Source organism: Pseudopipra pipra, chromosome 9, assembly GCF_036250125.1.
Source record: "Pseudopipra pipra isolate bDixPip1 chromosome 9, bDixPip1.hap1, whole genome shotgun sequence".
Lineage (NCBI taxonomy): Eukaryota > Metazoa > Chordata > Aves > Passeriformes > Pipridae > Pseudopipra > Pseudopipra pipra.
The window spans coordinates 23,116,285-23,139,103 of NC_087557.1; the positions used below are offsets into that span (position 1 = coordinate 23,116,285).

The following is a 22,819-nucleotide window of genomic DNA, read 5'->3' on the forward strand; positions in this document are numbered from 1 at the left end:
TTCTTTAGCCTTTTAAAGATATTCATAAGTTTCTCTTTGCTTGTGATCTGGAACCTTCCCATTCTCTGTGAGTTCTTTAAAATACAATTAGCTCTGTTATAGATTAGCTCCTTGAATATCCAAGGACAAATTTCATGAGGCCTGGCTTATTTGGATGCATCTATCTTACACAGGTACTAGTCTGTAACTTTTTTGTCTTGCTGTTTTGAGTTCTTGCCCCTCTCATAGCAGTTAAGCATAACTAGAGGATTAAAAAAGTCTTTACAATAAAGGCAAAATAGAAGTTGTTACATGATTCAGCCTTTCTGGCAACAGCTATTGACATAATACAGCAGATCAATATTGTAAAGTAATACACAGATTTTTAAGATACTTTCATTGCTGATACTCATTTTATTATAGAAGAGTGGTAAAATATTACTGAACTACTTCAGTCATCAGGTATCAAATATGTGAATCTTCCCAGCTAGTCAAGTGTAACTGTCTATTGGTTGTTTTCTGAATGGATATTTAATTTCATCTTACTGGGTATCTGTCTCATAGAAAATAAGGATGAAGAGGCTTACTAAGTGAAGCATAATGACACTATTATTTTACATTGATATTTACTCTGCATTTGGAGAGCATCAGACTTTTTTTTTTTCCCAAAAGCAAAAGGTCAAACTCATTAAGTGAAAAAACCTGCCCAAATTTAACAGTGGTTTAGGTTTCCTTATGGTAAGTCAAAATTTGTTGAAGTGACCTGTGGTCCACTGTAGTGTCTTAAAGTGGTGTTCTCTCTTCATTCATTGTTATGTCACTGCTTAAACATCTGTTGTTTTCAGTGTACTTTTTGGTTTTGGTAAATACAGATGTATTAGAATTCAGATGAAAATGTGAAGTAGGGTTAGAAAATACAAGTGCAGGATGAGACAGGTGAAATGAGGTATTTGCAAACAACGCCTCCCCTTTTCTGCCTTTTAGTCTAGTAGATCTTAATGGTTTTCTGGCTGAATAAACTCCACAGCATCCTCTCTTGGACTCTCTGAGAACAGTGATTTCCCTTCTTCCCCATCATCTCCAGAGTTTGGCAGCTTCTGGCAGACTCGGGTCTCCCCAGTGGCCGCTCTCCGTTTGTACTTCACCTCTCCCAGCCTGTCTGTACATAAAGGTGCTTGTTCTGCATGTTTCTCTAGTTCTGGGCATCCCAGATTATTCATCAAAATGCAACAGCATCAGAGATCACACCTTCTTCAGTGTCAATAGTGAGTGGTCATGTTCCTCCTCGCTCCCTTTTTCATGGGACTGCAGCCCTTGCACAGAGTGCTGGGGATGTGCTGCCAAAGCCCACCACCAGCTGTCAGCACACAAAGAGTGGGTAACATGAGGAATACTTGCTGTTCTCTCATCACAGAAAGGAGGGGAAATGCTGGGGTTTATTAAATCCTGTTATTGTCAGCCTGAGCTGTCAAGGGAATGGTTTACTGGCCTTTAGGTCAGCCTTAGAAAGCATAAAGTCTTCAATCTTAATCATCCCTCACTAAAATGTCCTGAGAAGTGTCATATTTTAGTCATCTCACTTCCTTTCCTTTCTTTCCCCACTTGCCATAAAGGCAAAAATCCCATTTCTGCCATTTTTTTTCTTTAAGATTACTGAATGTTTGCAAAGCACCTTGACTTTAAAAGTATTACATGCAGTTTATTATTCAAAGTATTGAGTTTTTCAGGCACTGTTGGGAGAAACGTTTTCTTTTAATCTCTGGCCCTTTTTCCTCAGCGCTCCCCAGAATACACCAACTGTCAGTATCTATGCAAGCTCTGCTTAGTTCACATTGAAAACATCCAGGGAGCTCACAAGCATATTAAAGAAAAACGGCATAAGAAAAATATAATGGTAAGTTAAATAAAATTTGGGCTATTTTTTCTTTTTTTTTTCTTTAAAAATAGATTTTTTTGTTATATGGTTTGTTTTCTTTGGTCATGTTCATTTAGGTGAAAGTTTGTGTGCTGAGCAGAGATGCACAAATTTCTGTTTTCTGTTTGAGAGGAAGGGCTTGATGATCTGTCCAGGCAGAGAGGAAAGAACATTTTTGGTCATTGCTTCTGAATTAGTGTCTCTGAGTAGTGGGCAGTTCATCATACTTTTAGTAGCAGAATGCAAGGTAACTTAAGTGAGACATATATGTACTATATAGAAATAGAATTAGTTTTTCTGTTTTTTTCCAAAAATAATGTCATTGGTCATAGGATCTCCAGGGACTAGGGGTGGGTTGGGAATGTTGGGGGTTTTTTGTTGTTTTTTTTTTACATAGTCTGACTTGTGAAGTTTAGTAGTTACAGGATGGAGGGAGACAGTTCCTGAGTCACTCATCATCATCTGCTTGGGTTTATAAATCTGAAAAGGTTAATATGAAAAGGTTTACAAAGAGAAAAGCAATTTCTTTATCAGACACCATGGTGGTGTGGTTTACTCAAAAGAACTGTTACATGCATGAAATCCAGTAAAAGGTGCCCAGATTTTCCTGCCAGCCTGTTTTTGTAAGTGCTGATGAAGAGCTACAAATTCCCCAGTGTGTTGGGTTTTGTGATTTAAATGGTTAAAATTAATCTTCCTACAACCATTCCCCAAATTTCAGTCAAATTACTTTCTCTTGTTTCTGTGTATTTCTTACCATACTTCTGTTTGCTATTAATGCTCTAATTCCATAATTTGTGCAAGGCATAACCTGGAAAACTCTGGATGCCATAAATCCATTCCATCTCAGAAAGTCACCTTTTTGTATTCAGTGATACTGGTAAAGGATTCTGGTTCTCTTACTGTCGTGGAAAAAAGAATGAACCGGCCTCATGTTTGTTATAAAAACACTTTCTTACCATGCTTTTCATCTGGACATGGAGATAAGAATTGAGGAATGAGGTTTCTGTGCTGCTGAATGGAATGCTGGGGCACAGGGAGCAGTTTCAGTGTTTAACACTTGTCTCCAAATGGCTTCATGTCCCTGCCACATTATAGTGATACATATGTAACTGTCTGAATGTTACTTCATAAAATACACTCTAAATACACATAAAATACAGCTCTAGGAGATACAAGACTATCAAATAAGCTCAGCAGCAGCTCTGGTTTCCCAACTCAGGAAAAATCCTACAGTAGTGATGTAAAAAAAACCTTTAAAAATGCCCATATTCTTTCTTATGCTAAATCCGTTCAAATAAGAACAGAAGAGTTGAGAGATGCAGCCTTAGAACTAAGCACACATTTTCATACTATACTGTGTTTTCCTAGTGCTTTATGTTATGGTTATTATTTATTTCTCTTGTCAGTCACATTTCATTTAGTTGGTGAATTTATGAAACAAGAGGTTGTTGTACTTAGTCCCAAATGACTTGATATATCTGACTTGTTCTTGCTGTTGGATTAGATGCACTAAACCCAGTGCTTTCTGGCACCAGCTGTTTAAGCAGCAATGGGACTGAACTTATAAAAATTCCTTGGAGCTAGGAATACTTTTCCTGCCTCTGATACCTTTCCTTCAAGTATAATCCACTCTCAAGAAATCAGTATGACTTCTGCAGCTCAGTTACTTTTATTATATGGGAACAATTACAGCTTTTTATTTTCTTGGATGAATCCTGTTTCAGAACTGTCAGAAAATGTGGCTCAGGAATGGAATACAGCAGATTTCCTCCCCACTTGCCAGCTGTGAAACACCACTCTCTATTTTAGACCCTGAGCATCTGCTGCCATTCCTGTGAGCCACACTGTTGGATTTGTTAGGCTGGGCAGAGCTCCTGCCTTTGGTCAGGACACCATGTAAATAGAACACAAACAGGAAACAGTATGCTCTGATATCATACAATAGCATGAGATAACCTTTTTTCCTTCAAATATTAGTTATTACTTTTGTTATCCAATAATTATACAGGAAAAGCAAGAGGAAAATGAGCTGCGGGCCCTCCCACCCCCCTCTTCTGCACAGTTGGCTGCTCTGAGTTTTACCCTCATCGAGGCAGCACATGAACAAGGCATCTCAGATGAGGACTTCAGAATTCGTCAAGAGATTGTAAATGAGATGGAGAAAATTATTCAGCAGCCCTTACCAGGTATTCAGTGTTCTTCCTTTCCTTTAGGTGACAATTTTTCTTTATTTTTACATAGATTTTGATGCCTTCATTAATGGTGAATCAATGAATTTGGGGTTAAATTATCTTGATATTATACACTATTAATATATGCAGTTGATTTTAAAGGAATTAAAAAACATACAAAAAGAGGAAAATATGATTGTGCATATTTGTCCTTTTCTCTAATATGTATTCATTGAAGCTATTGATCCTCTTTAGAGTGGTGAGATGATACAAAAAGAAGATAATATTTGACATTTACTTCTTTGCATTGATTTCCCCTCATCTCCTGTTAACAGACTGGCACTTTTAGAGCAGATTTTTGGAGCTGTGGTGATGCTGACATTATGGTAACAGTTTGGTGTTTAGTTCATCTGAACAGAAGAAAATATTAATCTCATTGCCAAAAAAAGTTTTCAGACTTCTTATTTCATTTGTATTGAAACTGGATGTTGTTCTATACTATCCTTTTATTTTATAAATACCTTCTTTTTTCCCTTTGCTCTATAAAAATACAGCAGTAAGAAAGATTTTATTAGCTGCAGGATAATCAGCTTTAATTTTAGGTGCTCTGTTAAATAGATTTTCTTGAATATAAAGTGCTGAATAGAACAGGGGGTTGTAGGGTGGAGCTTTGCTGATCTGTTTGCTCTGTAAATGTGGCTTCTGGTGCAAACTTCTGTTCCAACATACTGTTGAGTTTCCCACTGATAGTATATTAGGATAAGACAAAGCTTTTTTTACGTAACATTTTAACATAAGTACTAAGGAAAAACTATTATTTTATTGTTGCTTGTCTGGCTGACTTGTTTGGACTGATGAGATTCTGTGGAGGTGTAGGAGTAGTGGAAGGGGAGTCTGTAATAGTAAATGACAGTTTGTTTTTCTCCTTTACAGAGCCAGCTATATTTTAGTGAATGTGTTTTCCTAAGTTGTAAATTGGGAAAAACTGAATAAATAAACAGTGTAGAAAACACGGAATGCTCTGGCATGATTTTCTCTTGAGCTCACATTAGAACTATGCAAAAATTGTTACTACTATGAAAAGCTTTTGTAAATAATTTCAAATCATTATTATTACACATACAGACATTCATTTTGAGAGGACTGGTTTCTAAGTAGTGAAAAATAGGTTTGTTTGAAGCTATGTATGTGTAAGATTTATTTTCTCTGTTAAGAATAATTTTCTGATTGAGAGAGTTTAGTCAAAACACACATAAAGGTCCTAAGAAAAAATACAAGAAACCCTTTTCTGCTGTGAGGCTGATTGAACACTGGCACAGGTTGCCTGGAGAGATTGCAGACTCCCCATCCTTGAAGATTTTCAAAACCCAACTGGACACATTTGTGGGCAACCTGCTCTAGGTGACCCTGCTTGAACAGGTGTTGGATTTGGGAGAGATTGAGAACAGTCTCAATTTTCAGCTGTTTTAAATATGTGAGACCCTAATAGATATTACAGGAAAGTTTTCATCTCCAAAAATTGTATCATGAAGTGGGATAAGTTATTGTTTATGGAGTGGAATGACATTGCTTATATTATTCCTGAATAGATACTTCCTAATTGCTTCAGATTTGTTCTGCACCTTTGTAGATAACTGTATTAACTCCAGACTCACTGAGTGGATCCTGGACTCTGCCTGGGATTATACTGAAGTTATGTTTTATGTGCATGGTACATAATGAGTTGTGCATAGGAACTTGCTGATGAGATGAACAGATTGGTGCCTCACACAAAAGTGTGTGAGGCACCAGAGAATTTTAGAATTGGCCGAGTGCTGCAGAAGAATCGAGCTAGAGTTAACAGAAGCTTTTACAAAAAATCCTGCAGCACTGAGACAGGGACAGTTACTACTATTTCATATGTGGTTTTATATTAAAAACAAATAGAACTATTGCAAAAAAACCTTTAAAACAGCTTGGAAACTGTTGGTTGTGTAATTGAACGTTTGAATGATTTGTTCTCCTGTGCTGCTGTGTCATGGAAATGACTGACCTTCCCAGGGCAGGGAAAGGGGTTCAGTGTTCATTAATCTGGGAGTGCCACTTGTGAGCTGCAGTATCGAAAGCAGAGTATGCATCATCCACTAAAGAAAAATGTATTTACTAGCTGTTAAATAATTGTTTCTCTCTCTGCAGACTGCTCCCTGAGGATGTATGGCTCCTGTTTAACCAGATTTGCTTTTAAGACCAGCGATGTGAACATCGATATCAAATTCCCCCCTAAGGTGTGTAGATATTATCTTGTGTTAACTAAGACTGTTTTTTAGATCAGGATCATCAACATTTATTTCAACTCCATTGCCTTTATCTTCTTGGGGGCATCATAAAGCATCTAATCTTTGATTTGGTGTCAGCTGTGCTATGGATAATTCTTGGGTTGTTTTTTTCTGGACAATCTTATGCTAGCCTTTTTCTAAATTTTTGAATAAGCATTGAAGCAATATGGAAATAGTTGACTCTGGATAAATGTGCTTTCATGTGCTCATGATTCAGACTGTAAAATCTTGTAGGCATTGATTTCCCCCCCTTTTAAAGTTGGGGCTAGAAATGACATTTTTTCCTTTTACGGTTTAGTCACTTGCAATTAAATACCACATCCCAATTTACAGGTAAAAGTACAGGTTAAAATTCCTGCAGACCAACATAATTTACCTTTAAATATTGAAGCTGTTAGTTCGTGTTTAGTATATGATATTAGCAGCATGTTCTTGTTAGAGGCACAGCTGCTGAACTTGCCCTTTTTTTGACTGTACATGTTACAGTGAAATTCCAGGTACCTGTTTGGGGTCATACTTAGGGCGTGTTGAAATGATCCTGCAGTCAGGAAGCAGAACTGAGCCCTTTTTCAAACAGTTGCATGTGGAGTGTGCCATGTCACTTTTTCACAAAAGCTCAAAGGTGGTGCTAATTTTTTAGCCTTTCTTTGATCTATTTATGCTTATCTTTGAAACGCCACTTAAGTTGATTTCTGGGGAGAAAAGAAAACACGCTTAAAAATCATAACCTTTAAAAACCCTTGGGAAAGCACTGACATTAAATTCTGTGTAGTTGTGCATTTCTAGTGGCATGTGTTGACATTGAAATAGTTGACTATATGGCAAGTGTTTTGTTTTAACAAATTGTCTGTTAATACAAACTGGAACAGAAGTGTTGACTAGAAAAGATGTAGGCTGGTAAAAAGCTGGCCGATATGTTTATTAGTACCTGTTTTCATGGTGCAGACAGATACAATCAATTTTTTCATTAATACTGACACCTGATTTCACTTTTATGAAAGAACATAGAGTTACTAATTGTGCCACCCAAGTAGGTTTAAATAAAGTGTAAAATAAAATAGGTTAGTCTGAATAATGGAACCTTCTCTGATTTTGTAGATGAGTCAGCCAGATGTTCTGATCCAGGTGCTTGAGATCTTGAAGAACAGTGGTGAGTTTTTAGTTGCATCTCATTTCTATTTAACATTCCATCTGCTGCTTGGATGTTTTTATGCTTAATTTTTCTGTAAACTTAAAAAGATGGATTATTTTTCAAGCAAAGTGTCTGAGCTGTTTTTGTGAATGTGATTTTTATTAATGCCAGTGCTTGTGTGACTGAGATGAGAAGCTGCAGCAAGAGAATGGCAGCCCAGTTAGTCCAGTTCAGATTGCCAGAAGTTATGGCAATAGGCAATAGTGTTAGATGCCAGATAAAAAACTTTTTGTAGTGTTTAACTTTTTGTAGAAGAAATTTTCAGCAGTAAACTCAAAAGCTGCTTTCCACTTGCATGTGAACATGAGTGAGAATTTTTACAAGCCTTTTGGAACTTGTAACCTCATTGTTCTGTCAGGAACACAGCCTGGCTGTTTGATACTGGTGGTGAGCATCAAAAGTAACCAGAAAATATTGCTTACTGGTTAGCTGTGCAGCACTTCTGAAAAATTGTGGTATAAATATAATAGTTTTAAAAACAGAATTGGGAAAATTGTAAAAAACTTTGAAGCAAAATGTTGTTTTTTCTCCTTGCTTAGCTGTCTACTCAGATGTGGAGTCAGATTTTCATGCCAAAGTTCCTGTTGTCTTTTGCAAAGATGTTAAAAGGTATGTGTCACTGAAAAGGAGTGTTAAGGAGATACCAGTTTCTACTCTGCTCCTCACAGCAGCTGTTGCCTGCACTGCTGACAAGAACTGTTGCTGTAACATTGAGCTGACATTGCTGTTAAAAGGGAATTGCTCATACCTGAAAACGTAATCTAGAAAGAAAGCTGCCTTTGTTTTTGTGCTCCATAAAACTCAGTTGTAGGAGTCTGAAAATAGTGTTCTACTTTGAGTTAACTAGGGGAAAAGTGGAATGGTTTTCAGTTGTTATTTAAAATTGCTGCCAGCAGTTTAAGCCAAGGCTTTAAAAACATTTTATAAGATCCACGTTGCCAGAAAGGACACATCATCTGATAGTTTCAGTAAATTCCTAAGAAGCAGCAACCTCCAAAATGAAACAGGATTGCTTGACTGGCTGGAGGTACTGGTTGAAACTCTGGGGAAGTAAAGGCAACAAGGGTGGACATATCTTTTCCTGTGTTTGTAAGAGGATAGAAATAATTATTCTGAGAAGCAAAAAGAAAGTTTTTAGAGAGCTGTTTTGTGGACCTAACCAACTCTTAATATGCAGCAAGTCTGGAGTATTTATTTATTTGTTTCAGTGTTTGGAATGTAGACAATATACTTGAAGGTTGAATCGTGGAAGATAGCACAGTTAAGTAATGGCAGAACTTAGAGCAAATTCTTAATGCTGTTTTATATTTTTAGCTATAATTAACTTCTGTAAGTTCTAAATGAGTTAGTAGTAAAGAAAATGTAACTATGTTCTGTAGCTTTTGTTTCAAAAATTCGGGTTCTTGCATAGGGAGACACTGACTCATGTTTTTGTTATGGTGGGTGTGATGCCCCACCTTCCCCTGTGCCCCAGGCATCATCTGTATCCACAGAGTGATAACCCTTTATCTGTTTTATGTTTGTAATTCCAGTGGTTTGACATGTAAAGTAAGTGCTAGGAATGATGTGGCTTGCCTTACAACTGACCTGCTGGCTGCACTTGGAAAACTGGAGCCTGTCCTTATTCCTTTGGTTTTGGCTTTCCGCTACTGGGCTAGAGTAAGTTATTTAATTATCCTCAGTGCTTATAATGGTCATTTCTTCTCTTTAAGTACTGCATAAAATGCAATGTATAAACCAGATGAATATGTGTAAGTATAATGTATAAGTCACATGAATGTGTCTGTAGGAAATACTTGATGACAGTAGTTCACCCCATCTCCCTACGAGAGGTGCCACCTCACAGCAACACATACCTGATAGCTGGAATTAGAAACATGACAGAAATTAGAAGCATAAATGTGTCCCACAATCACAAAATGTGGTGTATCTGAAGAAAATAATGTATAATAAAATAGTATAACTTAAGGCACTCTATGAATACACTGTATGAATGTAGTTTTTATTTTGTGGCGTGGCATGGTGACTGCAGTTCCTGAGAGACAGGATTTTCTGTTTCACTCTGTTTCTCACATTTCTTTAGTATTTGTCCTTTTATAATAGATCATAAATTAAAATGCTGGTTTTACATCAGAGATGTAATTATTTATTCTCTTACAGCTCTGCCACATTGACTGTCAGGCTGAAGGTGGCATTCCCTCATATTCCTTTGCCTTAATGGTGATATTTTTTCTTCAACAAAGAAAACCACGTATTTTACCATCCTATTTGGGCAATTGGGTAAGTGATTTGGTGATATAGTGACCTTATTGTTAAGTTGTTGACAACATCTCTGTGTTCTGCAAGCTCATAAAATGTACGGAATTTGATTGCCAAAAAAATTGTAAATAAAATGCATTAGTAATTAATCCTCACAAAGATGATGTTTGATGATTCTTAATACTTTTTTAGAAAGGCAATTGCTGTAGCCTCTGCAATTGTGTCATTCTGTATTTTAGACAAAAGGCAATTATTTTCTTCTTTAGATTTCTGAATTTATTCCTCTGACGCCAGTTACTCTTGAGGGGTATAAATACCACAATTGTCAGTGTTACCTTTGGTGAAAATGTTTGGTTGTATGTATTCCATACAGTCTTGTTTCAGAGCCACTTTAATTGTTGTTAGATTGAAGGCTTTGATTCCAAGAGGCCAGATGACCACCAGCTGAAGGGTGTAGAAGATGATGAGTTTGTAAGGTGGGAGTACAAACCCCCAACAAACGGTGCAGCAAAAAACTCAGTTGGAGCAGAAAGTAAAGCTAAAGTTGAACAACAAAAAGGTGGTGGCAAGAAGGCAACAAGCTCAGAAGTGGACAACCAAAGTAATGGAAAGGAGAAACAAGGGATTGTAAGTCATGGCTTTATTTCATTGAAAAACATTTGCTACCTCTTATCCCTGTTTTTTCATCTTTAAACATTGATATTGGGTGGAACCAGGGGAAAAAAAGGGGAATATTAATTTCTTATTGAAGCTGAGCATTCTTGTCCATGTTTTTCAGTCTCTCTTAGCACTCAAAACCCCTCACCAAGTTTCACTGGGGCAACTGTGGTTGGAACTTTTGAAGTTTTACACACTGGAATTTGCTTTGGAGGAATATGTCATCAGCATACGGGTACAGGAGCTCTTAACCAGAGAGAATAAAAACTGGCCTAAAAGGCGAATAGCCATTGAAGGTAGGATCATCCTTTCTGCTTCTGTATTCATCCTGCATTATCTTCTGTATTTACCTAGCACTTATCAGTCTGTTTCAAGAAGTCTGGACAATAAGTTTTTTTTTTAATATATATTTTGTCAGCTACTTAGTCTGTTTAAAGACAAGTTTTCCCTGTTAAAAAAACGGGGCAAGTCACAGAGCAATGCATGGCATTCTGAATTGGCCTTAAGAACAGAGAAATTGGATATTTGAGGAAGGTTAAGAAACCATGTAAGGTGATACTTTTATAAAAGCATAAATAACGACTTTTGAACACTTTCTAGAGATGTTGCTGAAGTGGCTTATCTGTAACACTTGAGGCGATGGAGAGGACAAAGAGAATCATACAGACAGAGAATGAGGTGCTAAAGGTGCATTGAAGGATGAGTCAATAAGGTACAAGAAGAGTGAGAAAGAAAACTAAAACAGAGAAAAACAAGCAAGGAATTGTTGAGGTGTATGTTGAGTAGTGGGTCTTGAGATCGCTCCTGAGACTTTAATTTCCTCTCCTAATTCTTTTCCTCAATCACTTTTAGTTAGAGTTTAGTGAAATTAGAGTAGTGTTTGTTCAACATGTGGGATGGAAATGACAGGACAAATTGAGGAAGAAACAGGAAATAATTTCAGAAAAACCCAGATTACATTCTGGTTCTCACACCTGCTGTTGTTGGTCTCTTTGTGTTGTTTTTGTTTGCTTTATGGTTTTTAATTTTTCATTTTTGACTTTTTAATGTTAAGTTTGTAGCTGAAGTTATGAAGTAACAGAATCTCAGTTTGGTACTGTCTTCCCAGGCAAACTTATAGCAACTATGCAGGTGCTCTTTTTGCTTGGAAAACATGTTTGATCTAGAAATCTCTAGGAAGGACTAGGAATGAAACCTGGTGAGGTTGGTTCATGTAATCCTTATAACTTTAATGTTACTCTTAGACAAATTAATTTCTTAAGGGAAATGCAAATCTTTCTTCAGTGGACAAAGAAAGATTCTGGCAGATCTGTTTTTATTTTGTCTTCATATGTTCATTTTAATTTCTAGTTTAGAAATTGCTCATACTATAATGGTACAATATACCCTTGGTTTTCTTTTAAAATAACATTATTTAGAATGGTTTATGATAGTCAGCCATTCATGGCTGCACATGAGTGTGTTTTGTATGGAAGGATTCTAAAAAAAAACTTGTGGGCCTCACATTCTCTTAAGTATATCCAAAACAGTTCTGTTTTGTTCTTTATATGCAGTTTTGTTTTTTTTAACTGCTATATAATAATTTAGGGATTTCAGCTACTCTGTGAAATGTAAAAGTTAAAGATTACTAGTGAAATTTTTCTTTTTTCTTTTCTTCCTAGATCCTTTTGCACTTAAGAGGAATGTTGCACGAAGTCTAAATAGCCAGATGGTATTTGAGTACATCCTGGAGAGATTTAGGACAGCATATAAATATTTTGCATGTCCACAAGGTAAAGATGGGATTAAATCCAAGCCAGATACCAAGAAAAAAGAAAAAGGGAAAATTAATAATAAGAAATCCACAAGATCTGAAGAGCCTGTAGCAAACTGTTGCCTTCCACAAGAGGAAAATATTGTAGATAAACAAAATATAGGAAGTGGATGTAACATACCAGAGAATGAAGTTGAATGTAATCAAGTGGTAGAAGCTGTAGCCAAAAGTTGTACTTCCAAGGACATGGACTCTTTGCTCCTTCCAACATTGGACTCTAGTTACGATGAAGACAAAGAAGAAGCTTTATCCCTTATTTCTAACGAATGCTGTGAATTAAAGCAAAAATCACCAGAAGAGAGGGATGATTTAGAAATCTCAGTTTGTGTAACTGAAGGTGAGCTCAGCCCCCACTGTAACTGCAGTGAACATCAGCCTGAGGACACCAACTCGAGCAATGACTTCTCTGACGCCGAGAGCAGGCAGAGCTCGGGCCCGGAGGCGTCTCCGCAGGCGAAGTGCACTGGCACACCAGCTACCTCGCCCCTCTGCACAGCAGGGGGGGAACCCCAGGATCTCAAAGATGAAGGCAGACTCTCCACAGAAGAAATGCATTATGTGTTTGATAAGTTTATTTTTACTTCAGGAAAGGTAACCGCAGTGCTGGCCGTGGGGCAGGGGGCTGTGACTTTCAAATCGCTCAGACTGTGGGTGGGTGGATGGTGGGAGGGTTTTCAGTCTGTGTTGGGAATGGCCCTTGTAGAGAACCTGTTACTCAGGACTGCAAAACACCAACCTGTGCCCCATTTGGACCAGATGGTCTGTTGCCCCCGTCTTATGCAAAGCTTTTCAGTTTACACACACACAGATCCTGGGTTTTATTTTTTGATTGTTTTGTGGGTTATTTTCCCCTTTCCTGCTTACTTATAGAATTTCGAGGTGCTTTTAGGCACTGTGAGATCTTAATGCAGCCTACTGAGAGGTCTTCTGTTCTTTCCAGAGGCTTTGTTGTTGTTCATATGTTAAATGTTCTTGGTTGCTTGGAATTGTTAGGTCTGCTGAACTATCTTAGAAGTAAAAAAATGCATTTGTGTGCTTTTCTCCCCAAAAGCCACCAACTATAGTATGCAGCATCTGCAAACGGGATGGACATTCCAAAAATGACTGCCCAGAGGATTTCAAGAAAATCGATCTAAAACCACTACCACCAATGACAGACAGATTTCGGGAAATACTTGATATAGTGTGTAAAAGATGTTTTGGTAAGTTCAGAAAGTGTTTGTACTCCACTGTATGCTGTGATCTGTAACCTGGAAAAGATAAAAACTGTATGACTAAATTACTTATTTACAATTATTTATAATTCAGTAGGGAGAAGCTCTTCCAGGTGCCCTAGTCTGCAAATTGATCAGTATTTTAATTTTCATATCATTCCTGGCTGTGATACCTTGTAACAGATTTGAAAAACTGATGTTATGTGGGATTTTTCACAGGATCTGTGAAAGTTATTGGTTTTTGTGCTCGTTCAAATTCTGTGGTGTCTTTTGGGAAAAGGCCCTTTTGGGTGCTGTGGTGGTTAACCTTGGCTGGATACCAGGTGCCTACCAGGCCACTCTGTGTTTGAATAACTGCAGTGAAATCTGATATCTTGAAATAAAACCCTGAAGACTCTAATGATATAAAAAGAAAAACACATATTTAAGCAAAGTAAACATAACAGAAAAAAATCCCGATCTTTTAATTAGCTGAAAGAGACTTTAGGGGTAGCTGAGTTTCACATCTGACTGTGTTTTAACTTATTTTTATTTAGATGAATTATCCCCTCCTTTATCTGAGCAACAGAACAGAGAACAAATACTGGCAAGTTTGGAAAGATTCATTCGAAAAGAGTACAACGGTATGTAACAGTAGGTAGTGATTCTTGGTAATGCTTTCTTCAGTCATGGTGTCCAGAGCATGAAGATATGATTGTATCATTTTATTTTCCTTGCTTTAAGCAGTGGCATCTCTTTTCCCTCTGTATGGAAAGCTATCTTGCAGACTTGACACTGAACATCCCTTCATGCTGTTCCATGAAAATGTCCCCAGAGTGGAGGAAGAGCTGCCAGAGTAGTAATGCAGACACAGGACTGTTGCAGTCAGGACAAAAAGAAAGTTTGGTTGGGTTTAGTGCTACCTTTGGTCGCGGGCCAAGGGCTGTTGTTGCTTAGTCACCAGTGTTTAAGTGTCTTAGAACTCTTAATGAGTTTATCTTCACATCCCTTCTATAAAACAGGCAAAGGTGTCTTCCTACAGTGATGGTGGTCAGAGCACAGAGATGCAAAGTGATTTTTTTTTGTAGGTGGTGTAAAACAGTGCTAGAGCCAGGTACCAAACCCATGTGTCCTGAATTCCAGTCTGGGGAAGGCCATCTATTCTGTGTATTTGGCCTGTCATCAAGGAATTGTGAATTCTACTTCCATCCACTGGCTGTGCCTCCACTTACTGGCAGCAGCTGAGGATTGAGACCTCATACAAAACCTTGAAAGACTTAAGGTTTCCAATTCTATTAAAGGTTAGAAAAAAAGCTTTGAATAGGTGTTAGATATATTTTCCTAGCATTGATTTCAGTTGAACAGAAAAATGTATTCTTTGCTGTTAGGAAGGAATTCCTCTTAACTACATAATTTTCCTTTCCTTTACAAGACTGAAAAGACACTGTAATACTGTGTTGTAAACAAAGAAATTGGGAAAGAATGTTCCATAAAGTATAGTAATCTTACTGCTTGTATCTTCTTTAAGAGTATGTTATGATTACAAAAACTTACTGGTTGACCAAATTTACCTTGGCACAGGAAAAATATACAACCTAGAAAGAGTATGAGTGGAACTGGAAATTTTGCTTGGGCTGCCTTAAGAGTAGCTCTGTTTTATCTATGGAATGAAGCTGTACTGGTGACTGGGTTTGCACATTATTTTGATTTGTTTAAAACAGTAAAGTGCTGTCACATACATTGCACCACGTTTAGAGGTATAATTTAAGGATTATAGTAACTCTGTAATACACCTCAGTCATAAAAAATTACATGGGCTTTATCCTGCCTTACTTTCTGTAAATAATTTTTGAAGTATTATGCTTCCTCCTTTATCAAAGCTGAGGTCTTTGAAGTGACATTGGAAGCTCTCTCTTAATGCTCATTTTTAGGGGCACCTGCATTGCAGTTGAGAAATATTGCATAGTAAGCACTTAACCATTAAGCTGTAATAGAATTTACCTTTCTTTGTGTATACTTTTGATTAGACAAAGCCAGGCTTTGCTTATTTGGCTCCTCAAAGAATGGATTTGGATTTCGGGACAGCGATCTCGATATCTGCATGACACTGGAAGGCCATGAAAATGCAGAGGTAAGAGTTTTGAAATTGATGAACTCTGCTATTTTAAATTCAAGAATTCTTTAAGATTTTTTAATTCAGTTTAGATTTCTGTCCACAGAAAAGGTAGGATTTGCTAGTAGCACATTAGCTTGTTGCACTCTGCACAATTGAAGCAAGATACAGCCTATTTTACTTTAATGTCCTATAGACACACAGCTGGTGTACTGAAGATCTCCACATAGAGCATAGAGTCACCAGTTTACTTAAATCCATGTGCTTGCTTATTACCAGAACATAGAATTCTCCTCTTTGAAATATATGTGATAGTAAATGCGCTTGTTGGACTAGGATCCATGTTTTAATATCTGAAGCTGTGATATTTCTTTTTCCTAGAAATTAAACTGTAAAGAAATAATAGAAGGTTTGGCAAAAGTTCTTAAGAAGCATCCAGGTAGGTGCTTTAAAATATTACTTGTTTTGTAGTTAGATTTACTATAAATGTAGTTAATGGAAATGTTTTATGTACTAAAGTGTTGCTTCCCCAGGTCTGAGGAACATCTTGCCTATAACAACAGCCAAAGTGCCTATAGTAAAGTTTGAACACAGACGGAGTGGCTTAGAAGGAGATATCAGTTTGTACAATACACTGGTGAGCATCTGCTTGGCTTTTGTGTTCAAAGAAAGCTTTTTCATTCTTTCTCCCTCCCTCAAACAGTCATTCGAGGGAATAATTTTGAAATCAGAATGAAAATGATTTTGTGTGTTTGGGTTTTTTTCCTGCTTTACTTAAATTCAGTGGCCCACACCCTCAGCCCAACCAAGTATGACCTGATGGCAGAGCAGGTCATGGCACAGAAAACCTTCTTCTGTGGATGCTTCTGAAAGCTGTTAGTGCCACATCCCCTATGGCCTGTCTGCCAGCAGGAATAGTACAGCTCCTTCCAGCTTTCACCCAGCACAGCAAAATTGCACAGTTTCTTCTGTAATGGCTCACATTCCCACCTGTTTGATTTTACTTTTCTTTCTTCCAGGCACAGCATAACACAAGGATGCTGGCTACATATGCAGCTATTGACCCTAGAGTGCAATATCTGGGCTACACAATGAAAGTTTTTGCGAAGGTAATAGAAAAAGAAAGTACTTATTTGTGTAACACAGGTTTTTCTGCTACTGAGTTTGCCTTTTACTAATACCAACTGAAAAGGAGACAGTAGAATGCTGTGTCCATATCTAGGACAAGCCCAGGGATTACTGCCTCTTTCTTCTGGTGTACTTGCCTTGTTTTACTTGATGTAAAAGTCAAGAGTAGATAGGTAAGGGGTGATGGATGAATGCCTGAATCTCTACTAGATATGCCTAGGACACACACCTGACTTTAAGAGTTTGGAAATACCAAATACCAAATCTGCTGCATCTTTTGTTATGATGTTCTAGTTGAAACTTGGTGTTGCTTTTTATTCAAGCTGAACTATTAAATACACTCCCCAGATACATCCAGAGAAAGCTTAGTGAACTGGGGCAAATCTAAAATGGCTTATGGAGAGTGCATCATGCTACCAGAAGTTCATGTAATAAAATACCTCAAGATGAATAAAATAACTTTGTGCCAGAATGCAATGGACATGTTCATTGTTCTGTCACCAAGACAAGGAGTGATTGTTGTCTTGGTGTGGTCACAGTAGTGCACAATATTGCCATGTCTCTTCTGTGTCCAGATTAAAAATGCCTTGTGTTGATAATAATGAATCTTACCTTTTTTAGTAACCTTGCATACTGTTGTGTACATTCTAAAAATTTTACTGTGAAGATCGAATTTCCAAGTTGTGGGATTTACACTCCTGAATGTATATGCAAAATGCTTCCTCCTCTGCTTGCACTGGCAGAAAAACCGGGAACAGCTGTCACTGCTGCTGTTAATGTGAAAGTAATTTGTGAATCCCTGTTTTTTCCAGACCTAGGAGGTTAAAAATGTGTTGTTTGTTATGACACAGGCATGAAACAAAGGATATCTTAGATGCAGGTGCTGTGGAAAGGTTATACTGTAATAAGATCCTCAAGCATAGTAAGGTAATTCCATGATCAGAGGGTCATAGAGTGGTTTGGGTTGGAAGGGACCTTAAAGCTCCTCTAGTTTCAACCCCTGCCATGGGCAGGACTTTTTGTTCCACAGTGTTGTGCAGTCTGGACTGTGGTTCATTAGGGATGTGTTTATATGCTTCCAAAATGCCACCTATTGCCTAAGTTGCCAGCACAACATGGAAATACTTGCCTATTAGTTGATTATTTTTTTAAAAAAAGGGAAAGGGGAACCAAAGTAAGGAATCAGAGAAACAGCTTGAGTAACATGAGTTTAGCAAAATTAAATTTTACAGTGTTGAAACCTGGGATTTCTGTTTTGGGGGTTTTGATTTGTTTTTTTTCAATTTGGCACATTATAATTAAAAAAAATTATTTTGGCTAAGAGAAGCTTTTCTGTTGTTATGTTAGTCAGTTATGCTGTGGATTTGCCAGATGGCAGTTGACTCTAGAGAGCATTTATTTTTCAGGCTTCATAAACCAATTTTTTGTTATGAGGTGAATGTATTTGCTGTTACTGGTGGGGTGTCTGTTTGCTCTCTGACATAGTTGTTAGTTTGGAATAATAAAATGAGAATTCAGTGTTTTGTTTGCAATGTGTTTTCGCAGCGCTGCGATATTGGTGATGCATCCCGTGGGAGTCTGTCCTCCTATGCCTACATCCTCATGGTTTTGTACTTCCTACAGCAGAGAAACCCACCAGTTATTCCAGTTCTTCAGGAGGTAGGTTTGCAGAGGATGAAGCTGTGAGAATAGATGCACCTTTTCTTCAAGCCAAATATGAGAAGTCTGGGCTTTTAGGATCAGGGGGGTTGAAGGAAATATGGGGCCCTTCAAATTAGCAGCTTCTTAACTCCCACTTGGTTTTAGTTGGTAAAACTTACTGAGAAAATTAGATCAAATTTGGAGATCTGTTGGGCCTAAGTTCTGCTGTTACATTTACTCTGGGATTTTAGTCTTATGATGATATTTATATGCTGAACAGGATAGAAAAAAATTGGCAGGTGGTAAGGAGAGAAGGGAATTGTAATTGTGAGACTGCACCAGATGCTCTTGAAATGTGAGTCCAGCTCTTCAACCAATTATTGTCAGAAGCATTATTTATTGCTCAACACTTTATCTGTAAGAGAAAAAGTTTGTTTTGTTATTTGGTAAGGGGTAAAAAAAATATAATTGACCTTTGGTACAACTTTAGAGGTAATATTTCATGTGTGCCAGGAAACTTTATAAAGAAAATAATGTTCTGTACCTCTATCGTATGGGTGGGGAAAATTAAAATTAGACAGCTCTCTGCCTCTTCCTGGAGACATTCTGGAACTCCCAAGCACGTCTGAAAATTATCCCTTTCTGACTTTTTTACTTTCTGTGCAAGAGGAAAATTGGCTTAAGCATTGCAGCTGAGACTCATAGAGTTTCTTGCTGATTCTTTAGTAGTGGTTGGGAGTTGTTATTTTATTGCTACCCTGAGAGTGCATTTAAATAACAGTGGAATTTCCCCTTGGCTGTGCTAAAGTCAAAATGTAATAGAAATCATATAAAGTCTCCTTAGAGACTCTGTGGGCAAGAGGGATGTTGGAATCTTGACAAGGTAATTCAGTCATGTTTTCTTAGTTGCAACGAACAAGTAAAAATTAAGTATCCAAATAATTTGAGAGAGGTACAGCAATAATGCAAAAAGACTTTCAAACTTTTTACCAGTGGGAAATTCTGTCTGTATAAGAAGTAATGGTTAAAATATTTTTATTTTTGTATTATTTTTAACAGCAAAACTCTAAGTGTTTTATGGTGACTTGGACTTAAGAGTAGTGACTGTGCCCTCTCTATTTTGGCAGATATTTGATGGCAAACAGATTCCACAGAGAATGGTGGATGGATGGAATGCTTTTTTCTTTGATGACATGGAAGAATTGGTAATATTCTATTTCCAGAAGAGTCACTAAAACTTAAACCTTGTTTTTATGGGAAAGTAATAAATTCCTAGCAGTGTAATATATGACTATTAAACTTCCATATGCATAATTAGAACTTCCCAAATGAGTCCCGTTTTACTGAAATGGGTGTCTGCTTTATCTTGGTTTAAGTCATTTCTAAATAACATAAAGCAGGAAAAATACTTTTTATTCTCAAAAACAGTCCAGAATTAGTCTTAACTGTAGTGATTTAACCTTACTTTAACTAAATGAAACCAGACCATTCGTGGTAGACGGACTCGTAATTAGAGAGACATTGCAGGAGAAGAAGTACTTCAGTAACTGTAGCTGCATAAGGTGTCTCCAATTGCAGAAGAAACGTCTGCCTTCCCTTGGGAAGAACACTGAATCCCTTGGAGAGCTCTGGCTGGGCTTGCTGAGATTCTACACTGAGGAATTTGACTTCAAGGAATACGTGATCAGCATCCGGCAGAAGAAGCTGCTGACGACGTTTGAGAAGCAGTGGACGTCCAAATGCATTGCCATCGAAGGTGCTGCTCTGCTGGGTTGCCTTCCCATTATCGAGGGAGTAATGTACTCTGGTGCTGGAGACTCTGTTCTCTTTGCACAGGATCTTTGTGTGAGGAAACTACCAGCAGTGTTTTAAAAAAGAGTCCTACAGCTCCCAAAATAAGATTAGACTCATAACTTTTACTAGATGTCAGTAAATCGCTTTTCTTACTGTATTATGTTTCAAAACACTCAGCATTGCTTTGCTATAGTCTACTCTGTGAATGCATTCAGAATGGAATTCTCTGCATTCAAATACAAACAAATCTGTTGCAGCATGTATTTTCCAACATGGATTTGGTTTTCTCCCTTCTTTGCACAGATCCTTTTGACTTGAATCATAATCTCGGTGCTGGAGTCTCTAGAAAAAGTAAGCCATTAATGTCTGCTAATGATTAATCTTCACTGAGTTGTGCCTTTTCTGTTGTTTTCTAATAACTTTGTCTTTCTTCATTAGTGACCAATTTCATAATGAAGGCATTTATCAATGGCAGAAAATTATTTGGCACCCCATTCTACCCAGCTGTTGGAAGAGAAGCTGTAAGTTTTCAGAGCTTTTAAAAACTTTAGTTTTTTTTTCACTTTCCTTTGTCCACTGAATTGATGGACCCAAGGCAAATCTCTTGTGTATATTTATCAATTTGGTATGCACAATATATGGAATTATACTGCATAAAATGTACAGCTTAGTATTGGGCTCCTGCAATATAAAATTCACAGGAGTAGTTGGATGGGTGATAGGTATTTTTGGGGACAGTAGACTTAATTTGGTTTTTATTTTTAATAAAACTTCTTGTGTGATGTTAAGTATTGCAGAAAACTGCAAATTTGGCTATAAACCCCAGAAATTGCTTTAGGAACTTTACTAGCTGTTCGTGTAGCTAAAGCAAACATATTCAAGAGATGTTACACTGTTTATTTTTCCAATTGGGGGATAGTAAGAGTTGCTGCTTAAGGAAGGAGAGAAGGATGATAATTGACCATTTTATTAACAGTTGATCTTCAAAATTTGCACAGTTAGTTGAGGTCAGGAATGTGTTCATGAAATGTTATATTGGAGAAAGTGCTCCTCTGTGCTCCAGGGTCCAGTCACTGAGGTGTCACAGGCAACTGTATTTTTTTTTTTTTTAGTGTGAGCAAATAAATCAGCTGGAATTAGTGCTTTTAACATCAACTTAGAAAGGTGTTTTCTAAAACAGTTCAGGGGATTTTCTCCCAGTGACTCTTAACCAGGCTTATGATTGTAGTGAATTCTAAAAATCTTTTGAAAGCTTTTATTTCCCATCATCCTTCCCTATCTTCTCTTTTCCATTTGCTTGCTTTTGTCTGTGTTTTTTTTCTGAGTTTGTACCTCTGTTTCAGTCTTTCAAGCAAGACAGTACTTTCACAATATTTATGTTGCTCAGAGGCTGTAAACTGTGGCCTTTGTGCTGACACACATCAGAACTGCAGCTGTCCTGAGCAAATTCCAGGGGAGGGGAGGATTACAGGTCAGTCTGCAGATGCTCCATCTGTTCCCCACCTGAGCTTTGTTCAGTCCAGGGGGATATAATCATGTCATTTGGGAAGGGACATTGGCTGCTTTGAAAAGAATTCAAGCAGTGACTCAGACACCAAAATAGATCAAACTTGCCCTCTGAGGAGCCTTTGGGGAGTGGAAGGTAAGCAGCAAGCTGGAGCCTGAACGAGCTGTTCCACAAATTCAGCCTCTGGCCCTGAGACCAAACACCCCTTTTTAGCCCAGGCTCTGCTCCATGTGTCTGCAAGAGCTGCCATTATCTAGGGGAAGAAAAGGAACCAGATATAATCCAAGAAGTAGTAACATTTAAGGAACAATAGGAGATGAAAGCTGTCCATTATGCTTCCATTTCCCAGTCTTATAAGTGAATGGTTTATATATTTTATCTGTCTGATGTGTTTTTATAGGAATACTTTTTTGACTCAAAAGTGCTGACAGATGGGGAATTGGCACCCAATGACAGGTGTTGTCGTGTCTGTGGAAAAATTGGTCACTACATGAAAGACTGTCCAAAGAGGAGGAGGTGAGTAATATAGAAAGCTATCATAAAATCTTTGAGATTCAATCAGAAAAGATTTGGATATTTGAAGATTTAATGGAAGTGAAAAAAAATCGCTGAATTGAAGAGAAAATCAAAGCTTCATATCTGATCTTCAATTTCCCATCCTTTCTTAAGACAGTTTCTGATCATCTCTTTAAGTCTTAGAGTGCTTATGCAAGCACACACAGAGTAAAATCAAGTCTATAATATGTTAATATGTAGTCAAGCTTAACTTAAAATTTTGATCACTAAATTATTTTTTCATAGTGTAAACATTCAGATGGAGGCCATATTACCTGGCTGCACAGTTTGTCATGTATTAAAATGGATTTCCTGTAGTGATCATGTTCAGAAGAGAGTGTTGAATTTGAATTGTTCTGTAGATCTGATAACATACATGTGCAAGACAGGTAAAAGTTCATTTATTCAACTCTAGGAATAGTTAAAATGTAGAGAGTTAAGGTGCGTTTCTGTAACATCATATTGGTGCCAGTCACCTGGTGATCTCACACTTGTACATTGATTTCATTCATTAATTTTGGATCCAGAACTCCTGCAAAAAAAGTCTCCAGTACCTGCAGGTTGGTATCTCCAGAGAGAGTTGA

At 37.5% G+C, this 22,819-nt stretch overlaps 1 protein-coding gene across 3 annotated transcripts in view; it reads left to right on the plus strand.

Annotated features, from left to right (window-relative positions):
• TUT4 (terminal uridylyl transferase 4) overlaps positions 1-22,819 on the plus strand; it is a 44,424-nt gene that overhangs the window by 12,042 nt on the left and 9,563 nt on the right. For all 3 annotated transcript variants that reach the window (XM_064665220.1, XM_064665222.1, XM_064665221.1), the window contains exons 4-25: positions 1,757-1,873; positions 3,906-4,083; positions 6,244-6,332; positions 7,482-7,533; positions 8,115-8,184; positions 9,108-9,234; positions 9,736-9,855; positions 10,240-10,461; positions 10,613-10,787; positions 12,153-12,895; positions 13,356-13,506; positions 14,055-14,141; positions 15,525-15,628; positions 15,992-16,049; positions 16,144-16,247; positions 16,630-16,719; positions 18,284-18,397; positions 19,507-19,584; positions 19,958-20,135; positions 20,477-20,524; positions 20,612-20,694; positions 22,081-22,196. In XM_064665220.1, the coding sequence (XP_064521290.1) occupies positions 1,757-1,873; positions 3,906-4,083; positions 6,244-6,332; positions 7,482-7,533; positions 8,115-8,184; positions 9,108-9,234; positions 9,736-9,855; positions 10,240-10,461; positions 10,613-10,787; positions 12,153-12,895; positions 13,356-13,506; positions 14,055-14,141; positions 15,525-15,628; positions 15,992-16,049; positions 16,144-16,247; positions 16,630-16,719; positions 18,284-18,397; positions 19,507-19,584; positions 19,958-20,135; positions 20,477-20,524; positions 20,612-20,694; positions 22,081-22,196 (3,104 nt within the window). The remainder of the gene's footprint in view (positions 1-1,756; positions 1,874-3,905; positions 4,084-6,243; positions 6,333-7,481; positions 7,534-8,114; positions 8,185-9,107; positions 9,235-9,735; positions 9,856-10,239; positions 10,462-10,612; positions 10,788-12,152; positions 12,896-13,355; positions 13,507-14,054; positions 14,142-15,524; positions 15,629-15,991; positions 16,050-16,143; positions 16,248-16,629; positions 16,720-18,283; positions 18,398-19,506; positions 19,585-19,957; positions 20,136-20,476; positions 20,525-20,611; positions 20,695-22,080; positions 22,197-22,819) is intronic.